The sequence below is a fragment of the Lagenorhynchus albirostris genome, chromosome 10 (assembly GCF_949774975.1).
Source record: "Lagenorhynchus albirostris chromosome 10, mLagAlb1.1, whole genome shotgun sequence".
Taxonomy (NCBI): Eukaryota; Metazoa; Chordata; class Mammalia; order Artiodactyla; family Delphinidae; genus Lagenorhynchus; species Lagenorhynchus albirostris.
The window spans coordinates 84,328,007-84,346,405 of record NC_083104.1 but is presented as its reverse complement, the minus strand read 5'-3'; the positions used below and the strand labels follow the sequence as shown (position 1 = coordinate 84,346,405).

Below are 18,399 nucleotides of genomic sequence, written 5' to 3'. Positions count from 1 at the left end.
GATGTCCCTGAACATCAACATACATCTATATAAATTAGCATATCCGGCAGGATTGGTATCCATGACATTTAAAAAATTTTAAAGCTCTCCCACTCCCATTTTCAAACTAGATGTAAAGGAGAAAAGTCTAAATTATCCCCAGAAAGGCTATCAAATGACTATGTCAGGAACAGACTGCTGTGGTTCTGAGTTTTAGCAGCCTTTCTACTACAGAGCATATTTCATTGTGTGCACACAGAAAGCAGCAGAGTGGCAAAACTCTATTCTTGCGTGAAACGCTTCCTTCGAGCCTTTAAATGTAAGATTTATTGGGGGGAACTCTTCAATCCTGTGGAATGTGGGCACACTCAGATAATCACAATATTGTTCATTGGATTATTACTCTGTACCTTTGTGCTTTTCTTGCATTGTAGATTATGGGGCCTGCTAGACATCCTTCCAATCTGTCAGTCATTTTTGTTCGTTAACACTGTCCTGGAGTATTTCACACTATTTGAAAGTCACAGTGTTTTTACAGTTTCAGGGAGGAGGCGGGCGGGGGCGAAGGAGTCAGGAGGGAAATTTGGCCCAAAAATAATAACTGGAAAAATTGAATTCTTACAAAGTCATCTAGATCACAAAGATCAGGTGAGAAATTCTAATTCAAGAGATTATCTAGAATCTAGAGTGGCAAAGAATTTGGCAAGTGATTTAGACTCCAGATTGCTTGCCAACTTCTTTGTTTTTGCATTTTAACTTCTTTTAATAGCCCCCAAATATTAGTTTATTTTTGATGTCCAAAGGAATAAGAGGACAATCGTTGTTTAAGAAATCACCTCAGAATACATCTTAGTGTTGGCTTTCAAATTAGAAACTAAGTGGTTGGTTGAATGTAATGAAAGGGGTTTGAAATTTTTGATTTGAAAACCCATGGATACGCCACCCTGGATTCCCCTGTAGAGTAGGTTGAAGACTCTTGACAATATGGAAAGCATCTGACCCATTAGCGAGATGATGGCACAGTGGTTAAGACAACCAGATCATAGGTCACAGTGCCTGGGTCTGAATCCTGTCTCTGTCCAGACTAACTTTGTGACCATGGGCAGCTCACTAACCTCTCTGTGCCTTGGGAGAGGAGGGTGGGTCTCCATCTATAAAGTGGTGTTAATGACAGTGCCTCCCTCCTGGAGTTACTGTGAAGACTACATGGATTAATGTATTTAAAACACTTCGTGGGGCTTCCCTGGTGGCGCAGTGGTTGAGAGTCCGCCTGCCGATGCAGGGGACGTGGGTTCATGCCCCGGTCCGGGAGGATCCCACATGCCGTGGAGCGGCTGGGCCCGTGAGCCATGGCCGCTGAGCCTGTGCGTCCGGGGCCTGTGCTCCACAACGGGAGAGGCTGCAGCAGTGAGAGGCCCGCGTGCTGCAAAAAAAAAACCACTTGGTGCTAGTACATAAAAATGTTTAAATAAATACTTGCTATTTTTATATCCTACAAGATTTGCCCTCTTTTTAAATGAACAACTATATGAAGTGACCAGTTTTCTTAATTGAAAGAAAAAGGATTAGAGTTACAAAAATCCCTACATTACAGAAAATTTTAGATATTTCAGAGAGTAGTTTATGGTCTTTTCTATGTTGCTTCTGTCTTGTCAGTTTTATGCTGGTATTTTCTTCTAGAAAGATAAAAGCGAAAAACTTGGTTCTTTTGGGTTTTAAGGGAAAGTTTGGATTATTCAAAGGTGTCAACTGAAATGAGAAATAAGGATCCCAACTTTTATTACCAACCCCAGCTAGAGGCTGGACGAACAACAACAAACCAACTCTATATGTTAGTACGTTTACGTCAGTAAAAAGTTAGGGGGTAGGAACTGAGTTGTCTCTGTTCAGCAGAGTATAAGAAACAGCTCTGCCATGTGGCCCTCCAGGTTATTCACACTGGCTCTTCCTTTTCAGGGTTTGGAGTATTGAAAGGTTTTTACTCCCATTTTAAGGAAATGGTAGAAGTGTCACATGAGAACATACATGAGAATACTGTGTTGTGAGGTTGCCTCAGAAGAGGCTTCCCTCAACGGCTCTAACTCTTCAAGGCTAACTTCAGATCAGAAGTCACGTGGTAATGAAGGGTCATTTAGGAAGTCAAAGCAAAACATAGTGGGGGGCTTCCCTGGTGGCGCAGTGGTTGAGAGTCTGCCTGCCGATGCAGGGGACACGGGTTCGTGCCCCGGTCCGGGAAGATCCCACATGCCGCGGAGCGGCTGGGCCCGTGAGCCATGGCCGCTGAGCCTGCGCGTCCAGAGCCTGTGCTCCGCAACGGGAGAGGCCACAACAGTGAGAGGCCCATGTACAGCAAAAAAAGAAAAACACACAAAAAACTCTTTGACTAAGCCATACATTACTCTGTTGACCATTTCTTCTGGGATGGTGATGTGTCTCATCTAGAAGGCTCACGAACTTCCCATAAGAATCTTTTGTGACTGCCTTTTTTTTTTTTTTTTAACATCTCTCTTATTTGCACAGTAGTACTTCATATTCCCCCTATGCCAGAGGGATTATTTCACTCTATTAGAGTTGTTTTTATTTTCTGAGCCTTCTGCTAGGCTGTGCTGGGTGGTTAGTATCACAAGGGGAGGGACTATCTTGCTGTGTTCATTGTTGCCTCAACCCAGTGATTCATGCACTGTGGGTGGCACTCGCTGGATCTGTGAATGGATGGAGTTGCTGGTCATTTTCGAGTTCCCATGCCTTTGCACATGCTCTTCCTAATTACTTGAAATACTCTCTTCCGTTTTCCCTGCCTGGTTGGCCCCTTCCTATCTCTCAAGCCTTGTGGACCCTTCCCCATTTGCTCCAGGATGAAGTGCTTATGTCCTCCTGTGTTCTTAGGGCACTTTGAACATGCTCCCTTTTCAGCGTGTCTCCCATGGTGCTGCAGATAGCTGAGGAGGGGTCTTTCTCCACCACTGGAGAGCTGCCCTTACTCATCACTTAATCCTCAGACCCTAATATCCCTACCTAGGACTTATTAGGTACTAAATAAATGTTTATTGAATGAATTACGGTATGTGTTTGTCCTTTTCTAATTTATTTTTAACATTAAAAAGCCTAGGCATTAACATAATTTAGAGAAACACGGTGGGCAGACCATGCCAGCATGCACGCGTCTCCTTCATCTTCATGGACATTTTTTCTATAATAAAATTTTATTTACACCATCCATAGAACATTTACTTTTATGATTCTTTTAGATTATGGATCATTCTAGATAAATTTAGAAATATAGTACAAAAATTCTGTTAGAAAAATATTCATATCATCTTTAATGCTACCACCCAGGCAAGGTATTCTCGTAACATTTTGCTATACTTTTCTTCTTAAAAAAAAAAACACAGTGTCTATATTTGTGAGCATTTATATCTATCATTTTATATGTAGTTTTTACCAATTACACTCATTGGCTCTGATCACACAAGTATGCACCTGTAACGCTGTATATTTTTAAAATTTAATATTGCACTCCAAACATGTCTGGTGTCATTAAGTGTTAGGTTTGACTTTTAGTGTACCAGAATATTATTTTCAAGGTTTTTGCATGTCACATATAGAGATGATGCTGTCCTACCCACCGCATTAACGTGAAACCTGGTTCTATTACTGATGTGCCCTTCAACTCCTGGAAATAAATTCATATGACAAAAGCCAGCTGTACTTCAAGTCACATCAAGTGACAGAACAAAATACACAATAAAGAGGTTCTGAAGTGTAGTCACTACTTGACATTAAATCCACAAAAGGAGATGAGATGAGAATGATTTGCCATAGTTCCTGAATGGGGAAGTACAGGTGAGAACTCTCAGATACCGTGGGCTTGGGGGGCCCTGTATTATAAGGTGGAATTTACTCCCAGAGAAGCTGCAACTGTCATTAGATGTCATGGAGAAATGTCGGGACTTGTTCTGAGCCCTTGGTCGATGGAAAGAGATGAGAGAGTGGAGACCCTAAAACAACTATGGGAAGAGTTGTTGTTTTTGTTTTTTAATCTGAAACTTCTTTTTTTAATCTGAAACTTAGCAAAGTTAATAAAGAGGCTTTTCGGTGGAAAAGATGGCACGTGGAACCCCATGACTAAGACTAATTCCCTGGCGTTTTCTCTGACACCTGTGGGTGCTCATTTCACTTTTTAAAGCAAATCTGATGAAAGTACACACACGTGCTTCAGAGGCTGGGTTTCCACTGTAGTTCTGTCCCTTTGGCCTAGTTTCACTATATTTCTCTGAGCATCTATTTCTTCATCTGTAAAATGTAAACAATTGTACCTCCTAGCCCTTGTTTTCAGATTTAAATGAGCTGTTGTTTGAGATTTAAATGTAAAGTGCCTAGCATGGGGCCTGGTACCTTGAGCTTGAAACAATAGTGATTTTCAGTTCTCTTTCTACCTTCTGCCTTTCATTTCTATTTCAGTAAAAATTTGTTCATTTGCTGCTTGTCATGCCCTGAGGGTAAAACTGATATGGCCTCCCTGAAGCCACAAAGCTGAAATAGACAACGATGTTGTTTTCAAAGAACTTACAACCTGGGGTGATGAGGAATAGATGTTTAAGCATCAAACTATACTATAAGACAGAATAAAACAAATGCTAAGTAGAGGTGTAAATATTGTGCTGGTTGAGGTGACCTGGGGGAACTTAATAGAGGAGAGGATTATGATACAGGCATTGAAAGATACATGGATTTTTGTAGCTGAACACAGCTTTTTTTTAATTTTTAATTTTTTTTTAACTTTTAATTTTGTACTGGAGTGTAGTTGATTAACAATGTTGTGATAGTTTCAGGTGTACAGCAAAGTGGTTTAGTTACATTTTCCCATTTAGGTTGTTGCATAATACTGAGCAGAGTTCCCTGGGCTATACAGTAGGCCCTTGTTGGTTATCCATTGTAAATATAGCAGTGTGTACATGTCAGTCCCTAAACGCCCTAACTATTCCTTCCCCCCACCCTTCTTCCCCCGTCGTAAATGATAACTCTGATTGTGAAATTGCATATGTTTGGTGAGTAGTGAATTGTCTGCTTTTTGGCTTGAGCATGAGTTAGGGGCTGGAAAAATAGTGTGGTGGCAGATCTCTGATACAAATAGCTTCACTCTATGGTTGAAGAACTTGTATGAAGCATAAGACAAAAAATAACACCTGGACTATCTCATGTGTATAATCCGTGCTAAGAACTGCAAGCAAGGTACCAAATGGTTGTGGGATGCTTGCCAATAAGCATTGGGGATCCCATCCGATGTCACTTATCATCAGGCTAGATACTGTCCTTGCTTGCCGTATAAACTCCTCTAGCTAGAGAGCATATGATATACTTGATGGTGAAAGAATTTATGAAGGAGCAGTCTAAAGAAATAGGACCTGTTAGTATGGAATTAGACATATGATTTCTCTTAGAGTAAGGAGGTTCTTCAAACGAACACTGCTACCAACCTCTTTTTCTTTGGAAATAGGAATCAGAGTCCCTAGAGGTAATTTACCTTCAACTTTTAGGAATTCTGCTTACATCATCCTGAAGATCTGTCCTAGAGAATTTAATTGTTGTCTGGGGGTCAGAATAGATATAACTGAATGTTGTGCTTATAAATAACAGAAATTAACAGGTAAACTGGGATGTCATGGATTAAAAAGTCAAGCGCCATATGGCCACTGTAAGAGCACTTTCATGTATTTTTTATTTCTGCTTCTAGGGACCTAATACCTATCATCGCTGCTCTGGAATACAATCAGTGGTTCACTAAGCTGTCCTCTAAGGATCTAAAACTGGTAAGTAATTGAAGATGTTGCTTAGCTTCGCTGAATTTCAAAAACCCGATAATTATATAAAAACACAACACACATTTGTTTTTCTACCACACTGGTTGAGCCGCATACATGTTATTTCTTAGGGGGATATTTTCTTATAAATGATCTGTAGACCATTTAACAAAGTTTGTAATGTGAGATGCTTCAGAGAAGTACTTCCTCATGTTTTCAGCTGCTTCAGGCAATTTTAGATGATGAACAGAAAGACACATTTAGTGGAGCTTCAGTACACACTCATTCTGTTGGCAAAGACTATTAAAGTTACATTTGCACAGCTGCAGATAGCAGGTTGTATGTTCCTATCTTGCATTCCATCTCCACAAAGCTTCCCTTCCTGAGAATTTAGGAAAACGTTGCTAAGGTAGAGTTGGTCTGGTTTAATTATGATAGTTAACATTCATTTTCTAGATGAGTTTTTGGGCAGATTTATATGTAAGCAAAATGACATCAAAGTGAAATCTGTTAGTTTTCATAAGGCATGGGGGAGCCAAAGTTTTGGTCTGTTTTACTATTGGAAATAAGATGCTCTGTTGGGTTTTTTTTTTTTTTTGCAAATTCAAAGCAGCCATATGGACAGATGCTTATCCATGAGTTAGGTTTCTGCTGCTTCATCTTAGCAGAGAAGATAATTTAGATGTTGTTTTATTGGAGACTCTTACATTCAAGCCTCCACCTTTCAGAGGTCATAGAAACTGGGGGTTTAAGATTTTAAAAGTGAAGAGATAGAATTTGGATTGAGACATGGATCTGTTGAAAGTGGAGGGTTGAGATTTGCTGGCGGCCAGCCTGCTGGTTCTCTGAACTTGCCTGGCGTGTGAGTGGCTTAAGGCGTTATAGGTATGAGCATAGGCAGAACTCATTTGGGGATTATTAAGAGCCAATGCAGCAGACAAAAAGAGTGTGGTCTTGGAAACCCACAAATCTGGGTTTCAGATTCTGACTCTTATTACAAGGCTGTGTGACCTTAGATACATTACTTGACCTTCCAAGGCCTCTGTTTCCTGCGTCCCTATTATTGTGAGCTAGTTGGAGCTCATGTCTTATCAGAATCTGTGGCTCAATAGCTACACAGTAAAACTTGGTTTAATAAATAGATGTCAAATGAGTTTGTTGAATGAATGGACATAGAAATATAACTATTTTGCAGGTTATTGAGATGAGTAAATAATGTGTATAGAAATTCTAACAATGCCTAACGTATTACAGGCATGTCACAATCAGATTAGCAAAGAGGCTGAGAAATGAACAAATGGGGGAGCATGAATTATGGAGACTGTATCAGCTACACGGCCGGGGGTGGTGGTGGTGTCTGAGGTCAGTGATGATTTGAGGTACGGATGTTGACCTCCCAGGGAACAAACAGCCGTGATGGGAGACCTGGGAACAGAAGTCTCTCATTGCTGTTTGCAGGGATGGGGACCATTTGCAGGACTGAACCAGCAGAGATTCCAGGTGCGCGAGGGGAGCCATTTTGAGGAATGAGAAGTAGATTAGCCCAGGGATTGTGGGATCAGAGAGAACAATGCTTTGCTACCAAGTCAGGTTTCCTGGTTCATTCAGACATTCACCTTAAGCCCACGATTTTCAAAACGGGGCACAAGACAGCTGTGAGGAGGTTGTGGAAATCCCACTTTTGGAATTTGTCCCAAATCATTAGTACCAGGCCACCGGTGCTGCCATTCTGTCATTATTCCTCCCAGGCAGCGTCTCCTTTTAACTGCCTTAGATGTTTAGGGAAGAAAACATGCACCCAATTATTTCAGTCTTGGCTAGACAAAGCATGTAAGTGTTCATATGCTTTCTTGGGTGTCCCGGGATGGCAGGAAGTGGAGTGACAGGATTTGAGGATTGCCCTCACTGCTTATCTATTAACTGAGATTTAAACATAAAAATGCAAATGTGCATAGTTTTAATTGGGTATTTAAAAATGAAAAATGGTCTTTGGGCTATCTCTCTGCAAGTTTTCAAAAAGAATACTAGCAATTCTTCCATGTTTGTTACTCAAAGTTAAAAAGAAATGATAGGGACTTCCCTGGTGGCGCAGTGGTTAAGAATCTACCTGCCCATGCAGGGGACACGGGTTTGAGCCCTGGTCCAGGAAGATCCCACATGCCGCTGAGCAACTATAAGCCCGTGTGCCACAACTACTGAGCCTGCGCTCTAGAGCCCATGAGCCACGACTATTGAGCCTGCGTGCTGCAACTACTGAAGCCTGGGCGCCTAGAGCCTGTGCTCCACAACAAGAGAAGCCATCGCAATAAGAAGCCTGCACACCCCAAAAAAGAGTAGCCCCTGCTCGCCGCAACTAGAGAAAGCCTGCACGCAGCAACGAAGACACAACACAGCCAAAAAGAGAAATTAAAAAAAAAAAAAAAAAAGAAAGAAATGATACTTTCCCCTTTGATGGCTTCTACAGTATGCAGTCTCAGAACATTTTCTAACACCTGGTCTGTTTGAGGCAAAGGAAGGCATTACACCTTCCGTGAATTTTTTAAAACACGAAGTGTAGAAAGAAATAACCTCCTCTCAAGTTATATGAATTCTCTGGGTTGTTAAGATTGCCGCTTGCTCAGTAGAAGTCTCCTGAGCTGAAGGTACCACAGGAAAAGTATGACATGTGCTTTATGCTGATCTTATGAAGCCAGTTAGCAGTCAGTATCGTAAATTTAAATGGAGGGATAGAGGGATTTTGTTTTTGAAGATATGCTGAATATGCAATTAGGACCAGGATTCTGGACTCATTAAATTAGGAGTAGAATTGAGGTCTTGCTCAACACTCTCAGTTTTAGAATTTAGGAAAGTCATTGAGCCTTTTAAAATCATTTAAAAGGTCTTTTTAAATCATTTAAAAATGATATGGTTGGGCTGGATAATGTACGTGGTTCCTGTTAGTTCCAGATTTTCATATTTGTTTTATTGGATTAGTTCATTTGTTATTTTATAGTGATTCTTCTAGTTTTTATACGGTACTTTTTATTTTTAAATTTTTTTTTAAGTTGATTTTCTTATTTTTTAAATTTATTTTATTTTTATTTTTTTGGCTGCGTTGGGTCTTCATTGCTGCGCGCGGGCTTTCTCTAGTTGAGGCGAGCAGGGGCTGCTCTTCGTTGTGGTGTGTGGACTTCTCATTGCAGTGACTTCTCGTTGCACAGCGTGGGCTCTAGGTGTGCGGGCTTCAGTAGTTGTGGTGCGCGGGCTCAGTAGTTGTGGCTCGCGGACTCTAGAGTGCAGGCTCAGTAGTTGCGGTGCATGGGCTTAGTTGCTTTGCAGCATGTGGGATCTTCCTGGACCAGGGCTTGAACCTGTGTCCGCTGCATTGGCAAGCGGATTCTTAACCACTGCACCACCAGGGAAGTCCTACATTTGATTTTTAAATAAATACAAGCTCTTAGAGAGTCATTGTATTAATTCGTTAAAAAAAATTTCCTCTAAATCTGTAAACGTAGTGCTGAACATGAAGTAGACATTTGGGGAAGACTGCGTAATGGTAACATTTACTTGTTATCTAGGTTTGTGTGTGTATCTCTTTAAAATGTCCATCACTTTATATTCTTTGGTGTAGCAAATAATGCTTTTCATGTAGTTGGCACTTAATAAAAAGTAGCAAAATTAATGTAATCATGAACGACTTATTACTCCTCTCCCCTACTGGCATCTTAAAGAAAAGTTGGACACACTTTTCATGCATTTTTAAAAAAACTTTTATTACAGTAATTATGCCCAATGGGTAAATGAAAGCCCTGCTTTACATCCTGGCTTTGGTAAATTACTTTTCTGGATGCTCTGAGGTAGCCCTGGAACGGTAATGCTACCATGGATTATTTCTGGAAATTAGAATAATCTTTGCAAAAACATGTCTGAGTAATCACTTTTTATCATGACGACACAGAATAAGATCAGTTCCTCTGGTTGTATATTGTAAGGCGAAGAATTATACTGATAAGGGGTCACCATTTTGAAATAACCACTGTCAGCATAATATAAATTGCAGGCATTGGGTCACTTGGAATTAATTTTCCTCTCCCCTCATCAATCTGTGGGACACATTAGAAGCCCAGGAATAGTGTGAAAGCAACATTATAGACCCAGTGGGATCAAGCAGCACAGAAGAATTATAACAGCCTTAAATGCTGAGTGACTTGGTGGTTTTTCCAAGTCAGTTTTTCTAAAGGCTACTTCACTGGAGAACTTTTGCTATATTTTATACTGTTCCCATAATGGTTAATCCACTTGGGTATTTATGATCTGATAAATCAAAGAACTATAATACTTTTATGTGGTATTCTAAGAAAAGAAACTGCTTTGACATTTGTATGCATGACACAAAATGATTTCTCTCTCTCTCTTTTTAAAATAATATAAAGGATTTAAATAGACCCTAGATTATAATGACATTTAAATATCACTTTTTAATGTCCAAATAATTTTAAGGTCAGGAGCCACCTTAAATTACTTTTGGAATAAGGCAGGATATAAGTAAATATAAAACATTAATAAATAAAAATTTAAAAGAAAAAATTATGCACAATTCTACCAGGGCACAACTCTTCATTTTTCATAGTCCCCTCAAGACTTTTGCTACATAGCTTACCTATTTCAATTGTAATCTTTATTAAACATTTTAATTATGCATTTTCATTTAACATTATATCATAAGAATTTAAAATATTTTGACAGATGTAAGTTTACAACTACATAATTTTTGTAAACATGAGGTTTATTGACATGAGACCATTGATTACTGAAGTCTTTCTTATTACCTTACCCTAGTTTAGAGATTACTAGTAGGAACATCGTAATGCCTAACGATTATCAAGTGGTTATTCAGCCTCCCTTTTAAAGTACATGACATCTTTAATCTAATTTTCTTAGCTACAAAAAGGGAATAATAATAATTAACAGTTTTATAATGAAATACACGTAAAGGGCTTAGCTCAGTAAAGAAAGCCTCATCGTCATCATCACCATGGTTGCTACCACTCAGTCTTTAGTGTGTTATTTTGGATATCCCTTTCTTGCGAAGTCCTTTTGGTTTTCCCAGGATTGGGTGAGATACGCCTCTGTATGCCCATAGCACTACCAAAAATGGCCTTTCTAGTTTTCTATTTCTATTTTCCTATCATAATTGTGTATTTCCTTCTTGTCTGATTGCCTTCCGGAGGGTACACTCTTGAAAGCAGAGACCTTGTCCTCTGCGTTGTATTCCCAGGACCTTCATCGTGAGGGTGTGTAGTAGTAGATGTTGAGTCATAGTTTGTTGAATGAATGATTTATTTAACAAAAACTTTGCATCTGCATAGATTTATGACAGTGAAGTGAGATTATTTTTAGACCTATGACATGGTCAAACAATATTTTCTCTTATAGTCCACTGATGTCTGTGAACAGATCTTGAGGGTGGTGAGTAGGTCCAATCGACTGGAAGAACTGGTGTTGGAAAACGCTGGACTTAGAACGTGAGTATTTCCTGAATACATGAATGTGTTGCTTTAAAACATTTTGCCATTTCCTCTAAAATTAATGTATAGTTTTGAGAAAAACGTTAGGCTACTCACATATAGAGTATAGTGTATTCCTTTCTTTAAAAAAGTCCCTGTGATCCCCATCATTATCATGAAGGTCAAGGATTTTCTAACATCTTTTGCGGTTGTGTCACATGGTATTTCTGAGGGTACATAAGTATAGTGGTTAAGAGCATGGACCCTTGAGCCAGATGCCTGATGGCTTTGGGCAAATTGTTTCAGTTCTCTGTGCCTCAGTGTCTTCATCTTTAAGGTGGAGATAATAATAATGCCTCCTTTATAGAATATGGTAGTAAGGATAAATGAATTAATACTTGGGAAGTGTTTAGAAAAGTATCTTTCATATTATAGATGCTATGCGTTAGCTTTTGCTAGTATCATTAATGGTAGTCATAGTAATAACACATTTCATAGGATGTTACTGCTTTGTTTTGAGCTGTTTTAGCCATTTCTCTCCCTTTTCAAATTCACACTTAAATAATCTTCATCTAGTGGTTCAGTAACCAATACCCAAGCCTTACCGGGGCAGGCGAGTTTGAATCTGCTGGAGTAAAGACTTTACTGCTACATGAGGAGGGTTGACGGTTTCATAATCATAGCGCTTAGTGCGTTATTTTACGTTAAACACACCTGAAATAGTGATTTTGACTTTTGTTAAAATATAGTGCTAGCGACTGTAGCATTTAAATTCAATGATTAGGGCAGTCAGTTTTGCGTTCATGATTATTGCATGAAATTAGAACTGATACAGTGAATAGCCTACTGTACTTTTCATGAAAAGCACGTTCAGTTCAGGATTTGTTTTTTAAGTCATGAAGGAGCCAAATAGTACTACTAATAGCATCCTGCAGTGTGTCTTTAAAGGGGCAATTATATATTTTCTTTTTTCTTTTGAATGAGATTTTGACTGATCAAGATGAACCATATTCTAGCTATGGCTTTACAGACTCTAATGAGGACATGAACTAGGGTAAATAGATTGGTTCTTAACAAACATATGATATATAGGTTAATATTGTAAAGAATGCTTTTCTCTTTTTAGATTTCACCCTAGCTATTCTAGCTTTAAATTTTTTGTTTGAGCAGTTTTACACTTTGTGTTATTTCATCTGACTGTTTTGTTTACTTGCAGAGATTTTGCACAAAAACTGGCCAGTGCTCTAGCACATAATCCCAACTCAGGACTCCATACGATTAACCTTGCTGGCAACCCACTGGAGGATCGAGGTACCGTAACATCTACGTGACCATTGATGCCAGAACTGTAAGAGGATTAGGGAGTTTTAATTGAGCCATGCCTGGAGAATAGTGTCAAGCTTAGTTGTAATTATGGTATAAATGCTGCTGATGCTCTTGTTGGCTTCTAATTCTTTCCACCCTTTTGTGAAAATACTCGTGCTACAATTTTATCAGCTGATAAGCTATTCTTGAAGTGACACAGATGGAAAGGAGGATATTATTTTTATTTATTATTTTTATTGAAGTCTAGTTGATTTACAATGTTGTGTTAATTTCTGCTGTACAACCAAGTGATTCAGTTATACACATATATACATTCTCTTTTATATTCTTTTCCGTTATGGTTTATCCCAGGATACTGAATATAGTCCCCCGTGCTATACAGTAGGACCATGTTGTCTATCCATTCCAGATGAAATAGTTTGCATCTACTAACCCCAGACTCCCAGTCCATCCCTCTCCCCGACCTCCCCTCCCCCTTGGCAACCACATGTCTCTTCTCTATGTCTGTGCGTCTGTTTCTGTTTTGTAGATATGTTCATTTGTGTCATATTTTAGATTCTACGTATAAGTGATATGGTATTTGTCTTTCTCGGAAAGAGGATACTATTTTTAAACTATTGTATTGGTTTTTTATTGCTGGGTGACAAATTACCAGAAACTTGGCCGCTTAAGGTGACACAGATTTATTATGACACAATGTTTTGGGGTCAGAAGTCTGGGTAGAGGTTAGGTGGGTTCTCAGTGTCATGAGGCAGAAATCAAGTTGCTAGCTGGGGCTGTGATCTTACCTGTGACCTGGGGTCTTCCTCAAGCTCACTGGTTGTTGGCAGAATCAATTTCCTGAGGCTGTAGGACTAGGTCATTATTTTCTTGCTCGCTGCTGCTTGCCCGGGACCACTCCCAGCACCTGGAGGCTGTGTTCAGGTCCTTGCCATGTAGTCCCCTCCTCTCACAACATGCCTGTCTGCCTCGCGTTCCAGGCCAGCAGAAGCACATCTCTCTGATGCTCTTTCTTTCAGTCTGCTCACCTGTTTGAGTCAGACCCACCCAAGACAATCTCCCTTTTTTTTTTTTTTTTTGCGGTATGTGGGCCTCTCACTGTTGTGGCCTCTCCCATTGCAGAGCACAGGCTCCGGACACGCAGGCTCAGCGGCCATGGCCACGGGCCCAGCTGCTCTGCGGCATGTGGGATCTTCCCGGTCCGGGGCACGAACCCGCGTCTCCTGCATTGGCAGGCGGACTCCCAACCACTGCGCCACCAGGGAAGCCCCAATCTCCCTTTTGATTAACTTGGAGTTGACTGATTAGTAATCTAATCACATTCATAATATCCCAGCATATTCATTGGTCTGCCCACACACTTGAAGAAATTATAGCGGGTGTGTTTACCAGGGGGCAGGAATCTTGAGGACCATCTTACGATTCTGACCATCACAAATGTTTTTAAATTTTTAACAAGATTTGAATGTAAGAATAGAGAGAAGTTGAAGGACTAGATTTCATGATGAGGCAAAAGAAGTTTTCATTACAAGTATTTGTGTGAGTAGAGGGAAGAGTCAGTAGGTTTAATGTTCTCACAGTAGGAGAACATTGATGGATGAGGTTTAAGATGAAGTAGCTTTATCTCTAGAGGGAATACTTCCTTTTCATTATCTGTTGCAGGTGTTTTCCAGCATTGTTGAATAAGGGCCTTTCATCTTGTGATGTGATATATTCGATGAGGATTAATTATTCAACTGAGCTGAAGATACTGATATAGACATTCAGCTCTGCTTTTTTATTCCTGATATTGACATTGTTCTTCATTGAAAAAGATACCCATGTGGTTTCCAAACAAACATTCGAAGAGGAACTTCACAGCTTCTGAAGTAGTGAACCTAAAGGAAGGTTGAGACTGAATTGGAAAACTAGTTCACATGAAAGACACTCTCATAGATATATAGGGCAAAGCTGAAAATAATGGAGACATATCCCTGCAACAGGAGTTTCTCTGGGGTTTAGTCTTTTCTTTAAGAAAAACAACTGTTCTATTAGTCGAATGCCACAAAGAGGTGACTATAACAAAGTGGAAACCATTATAGATCACCTTTTATAGACATGAGGTCTGTTTGGCTTTTGTTTTTAAGATGGAAGGGACTCGAACATTTTTCTCTACTGGCAGGACAAAATCAGTAGTTGTTAAATGCCAGTTGCTAAGGATGTGAAATCCAGAGTGCAGTAAGGGACACTCCTTAGTCATCAGGCAAACACAAATTCAAACCACATTGAGATACCACTTCAGAGCCAATAGTTTGCCTATAATCAACATAAGTGTTGGAGAGGATGTGGGAAATGGGAACTCATGCATTACTGGCGGGAGTGTAAAATGGGGCAGCCTCTTTGGATACTGGTTAACCAGTTGCTTCAAAAGTTAAACACAGGGCTTCCCTGGTGGCGCAGTTGTTGGGAGTCCGCTTGCCGATGCAGGGGACGTGGGTTCGTGCCCTGGTCCGGGAGGATCCCACATGCCGCGGAGCGGCTGGGCCCGCGAGCTGTGGCCGCTGAGCTTGCGCGTCCGGAGCCTGTGCTCCGCAACGGGAGAGACCACAGCAGTGAGAGGCCCGCGTACCGTAAAAAAAAAAAAAAAAAAAAAAAAGTTAAACACAGGGGCTTCCCTGGTGGCACAGTGGTTGGGAGTCTGCCTGCTGATGCAGGGAACATGGGTTCGTGCCCCGGTCCGGGAAGATCCCACATGCCGCGGAGCGGCTGGGCCCGTGAGCCATGGCCGCTGAGCCTGCACGTCCGGAGCCTGTGCTCCGCAACAGGAGAGGCCATAGCAGTGAGAGGCCCGCGTACCGCAAAAAAAAAAAAAAAAAAAAAAAAAAAGTTAAACACAAATTTGCTTGATGACCCAGCAGTTCCACTTCTAGGTGTTACCCAAGAGAAATGAAACGTATGTCCACAAGAAGACTCGTGAATGAATGTTGATAGCAGTGTTATTCATGATCGCCCCAAAGTGGAAACCCAAATGCCCATTACTGGTGAGGGGATAAACAAAATATGGTGTATCTGTACTGTGAAACACTACTCAGTAGCATGAGAGAACGTGGCACTGATCCTGCCTAAGACACGGTTGAACCCCCTGAAACGTTACGCTCAGTTGAAGAAGCCAGACCCCAAAGGCCTGTTGTTATTGTTTGGGTTTGGGAGGCAGTGAGGGGCAGAATGAGTCTGAGGCCCTTCATCTTCCTTGTCATGTGCGTCATATGCCCTGAGGTGCAGCCCTACTGGACAACCTTGTCTATTGGACCCTCTCCTTTGGTTTAAACTCCTGCAACAGTGCTTCCTTCATTCTGCCGCATTGTAATTAGATGTGGATGTTTCTCCACCAGCTTAGTTCTCTTCCCTACTTCCATCCATCATTCTTTCCTAACCTTCGAAGACACACTACATCTAGCCTAAGACCTTGTACGTAATCAATAAATATTTTCTTTAAATTTGATTTCATTTAATCGAATTCCCTTTTGTGGTTTTTAAATTGCAGTTGAAAACCATGGTGAAGTTTATAGAGATTTCTTTTGTACAGAGTCAGAGCATGTATTCAGAGATGACATTTGCCTGCCTCTTTGCTCCACTTTCCTACCTGTGTGACCTGATTTTGTGCATCTTTTCACCTACCTGCAGTCTGTTCCCAGGTGTTAGAACCATGAATCCTTCCAAGGATGTTTTCCACAGCTTGATGCGTAGATACCGACTCTTCGGGGTGTTTTCTGCTCACTTACATTCAAGTTTTGACACTCCTGACACATTTCTGCCCCCTCTGATTTATTCGTCGCTGTGTTTGCCGGTGCCCTGGGACAATTGCCAACACCTGTATTCCCCACCTTTTTTCACTCTTGGGGCTGACCCTTCTGAACACAAATTCTTTACGGGCTTTCTTTTCATCCAGGCTAAATATCTGAAAGTGATTGGTAGCTTTTCTGCTCCTGGATGGAAAGTCCACAAGAAATCCAACTGAGTGTAAAATATTTATAGAAACTTCAAAACAGGGAAAAATGTTCATGACTTTTTTTCTGAGCTTTTCAATGGAAAACAATAAAAAAGCATGGGGGAGGAGTTTGCAATTGAATTGTTCAGTCTTGAGACCGAGCCCAGGACGATTATTTACAAGGAATTGCAAAGAAACACAAGGCAGTTTGGCAGCCTCGAATTCTGAGGAATTTAAGCACCAAGTGGAATTTGATTTTGTACCTGAACCATTCTTTCAGGGACTTATTTGGAAACTCTAGAGAGGAAGTTTGGCTCCTTGCTTTGTGATATGAAAGTTGATGCAGCAAAGCCCTGATATTTACAGCTCAGCTTCCCTGTCAGGCTCATGTGCAGAGGACAGGCAGCCTTCTGTTGTTAAGGGGCTTGGGGTGGAGGAGGTTGAAGTATGATTTAGTAGGAGGGGTGTAGTGTGTATGGGCAACGTTTCCAATGCTGGATGCCCTGCTTCCGCTCTGCGAGAGCCCCACAGGGCAGTGAACGGACCACACACAGGCAGGAGCTTCTCTTATCCTGTTTGTGGGGCCGGCCCTGCGCCCCAGCTTGCTCTTGGCCTTCTATCCCAGTGTGTTTTCAGATTGTGGGTCAAGACCTGGTAAGCATTAAAAAAAAAAAAAAGAAATAGAATAGAAAATACCAGAGTGCATTGTTCAGGAAATTTTGGGTTTTAGTTTTCTATTACATGTGTATGTGTTTATTTTGCTATGAGGTTCCTGCATCATGATGACAAATCTCTTTCTTTATGTGGGTCATGGTTGAAAAGGCTTGAAACTCCCTGTTCTAGCTGAACTTCATTAACTAGTTCTGTGGTGAGTCCTCTGGGCTGACCTAGTATCTGAACCAGGGTGTTTCAGTCATCACCTCGTGACTAATCCTTTGGATCTGATGACTTTTTGGATCAAAGTTGAGTGTTTTGGGGGAATGCAGCTCTTCTCTCTCTGCTCATTTCACACACTTTCCTTCCCTAAATGTCACAAGCTCTGTATTCTGTTCTCCCTAGTTACCCGTCCCAGTTATCCTAGATTTTATGATCTTAGCCTCTTCAGGAATGTCTGTCCTTATTTCCTCCCCTCACTTTGTTCTAAATTGGATTATTTTGTTTAAAGATGATTTAGAATCCTGTCTTGGAGTGTTTTTCTTTTGGAAATGTTGACCTGAAGCACCCAAATATTTTATTTTTTCTCCAGCCATCTGGTGGTGGCTCTGATTTGATTTTCTGGATGAGGCAAGATAAATAGATTCTAGAATTGTCCCTTACATTTTGGGGTGCTGTAGATCTTTCATATCTCAGTGTATACCAGTGGATTCTGGAGTCAAAATACATAGGTTCAAATCTGGGCTTCTCTACTTTACATCTGAGTTTCCTTGGACTAGTTACCTAACTTCTCTATGCCTCAGATTTCCCATCTCTAAAATAATAATAGCACCTCCTACATAACGGTGTTCTAAGGATTAAATGAGATAATACACATAAAAGCCATAAGAATCGCCTGTCACATACTATGCACTCTCAATAAGTGTTAACTTTTACTACCATATTTGATTCATAAAATAGTTTTGTGAAGTTAAATAGCACAAATGTTATTATTCCCCTTTAGAGATGAGGAAACCACGTTTACATAATTTGGAAAAGTTTGCAGAGTCATACCTAGTACCGACAGACTCTTGTTCAGAATTGCCTTAGTGATCAATCAATCAGCCTCTTATACTGTGGTTGGGATTTTCTGATTTGGCTGTCTAGATTTCCCTTGGAAGTGTAAGGAAATAATTTTGTGTATGCG

General features: G+C 40.6%; 1 protein-coding gene across 1 annotated transcript in view; it reads left to right on the top strand.

The window, feature by feature from the left end:
- CARMIL1 (capping protein regulator and myosin 1 linker 1) overlaps window positions 1-18,399 on the top strand; it is a 318,449-nt gene that overhangs the window by 165,578 nt on the left and 134,472 nt on the right. The window contains exons 9-11 of the mRNA XM_060163549.1: window positions 5,714-5,789; window positions 11,196-11,284; window positions 12,483-12,577. Coding sequence (XP_060019532.1) covers window positions 5,714-5,789; window positions 11,196-11,284; window positions 12,483-12,577 — 260 coding nt within the window. The remainder of the gene's footprint in view (window positions 1-5,713; window positions 5,790-11,195; window positions 11,285-12,482; window positions 12,578-18,399) is intronic.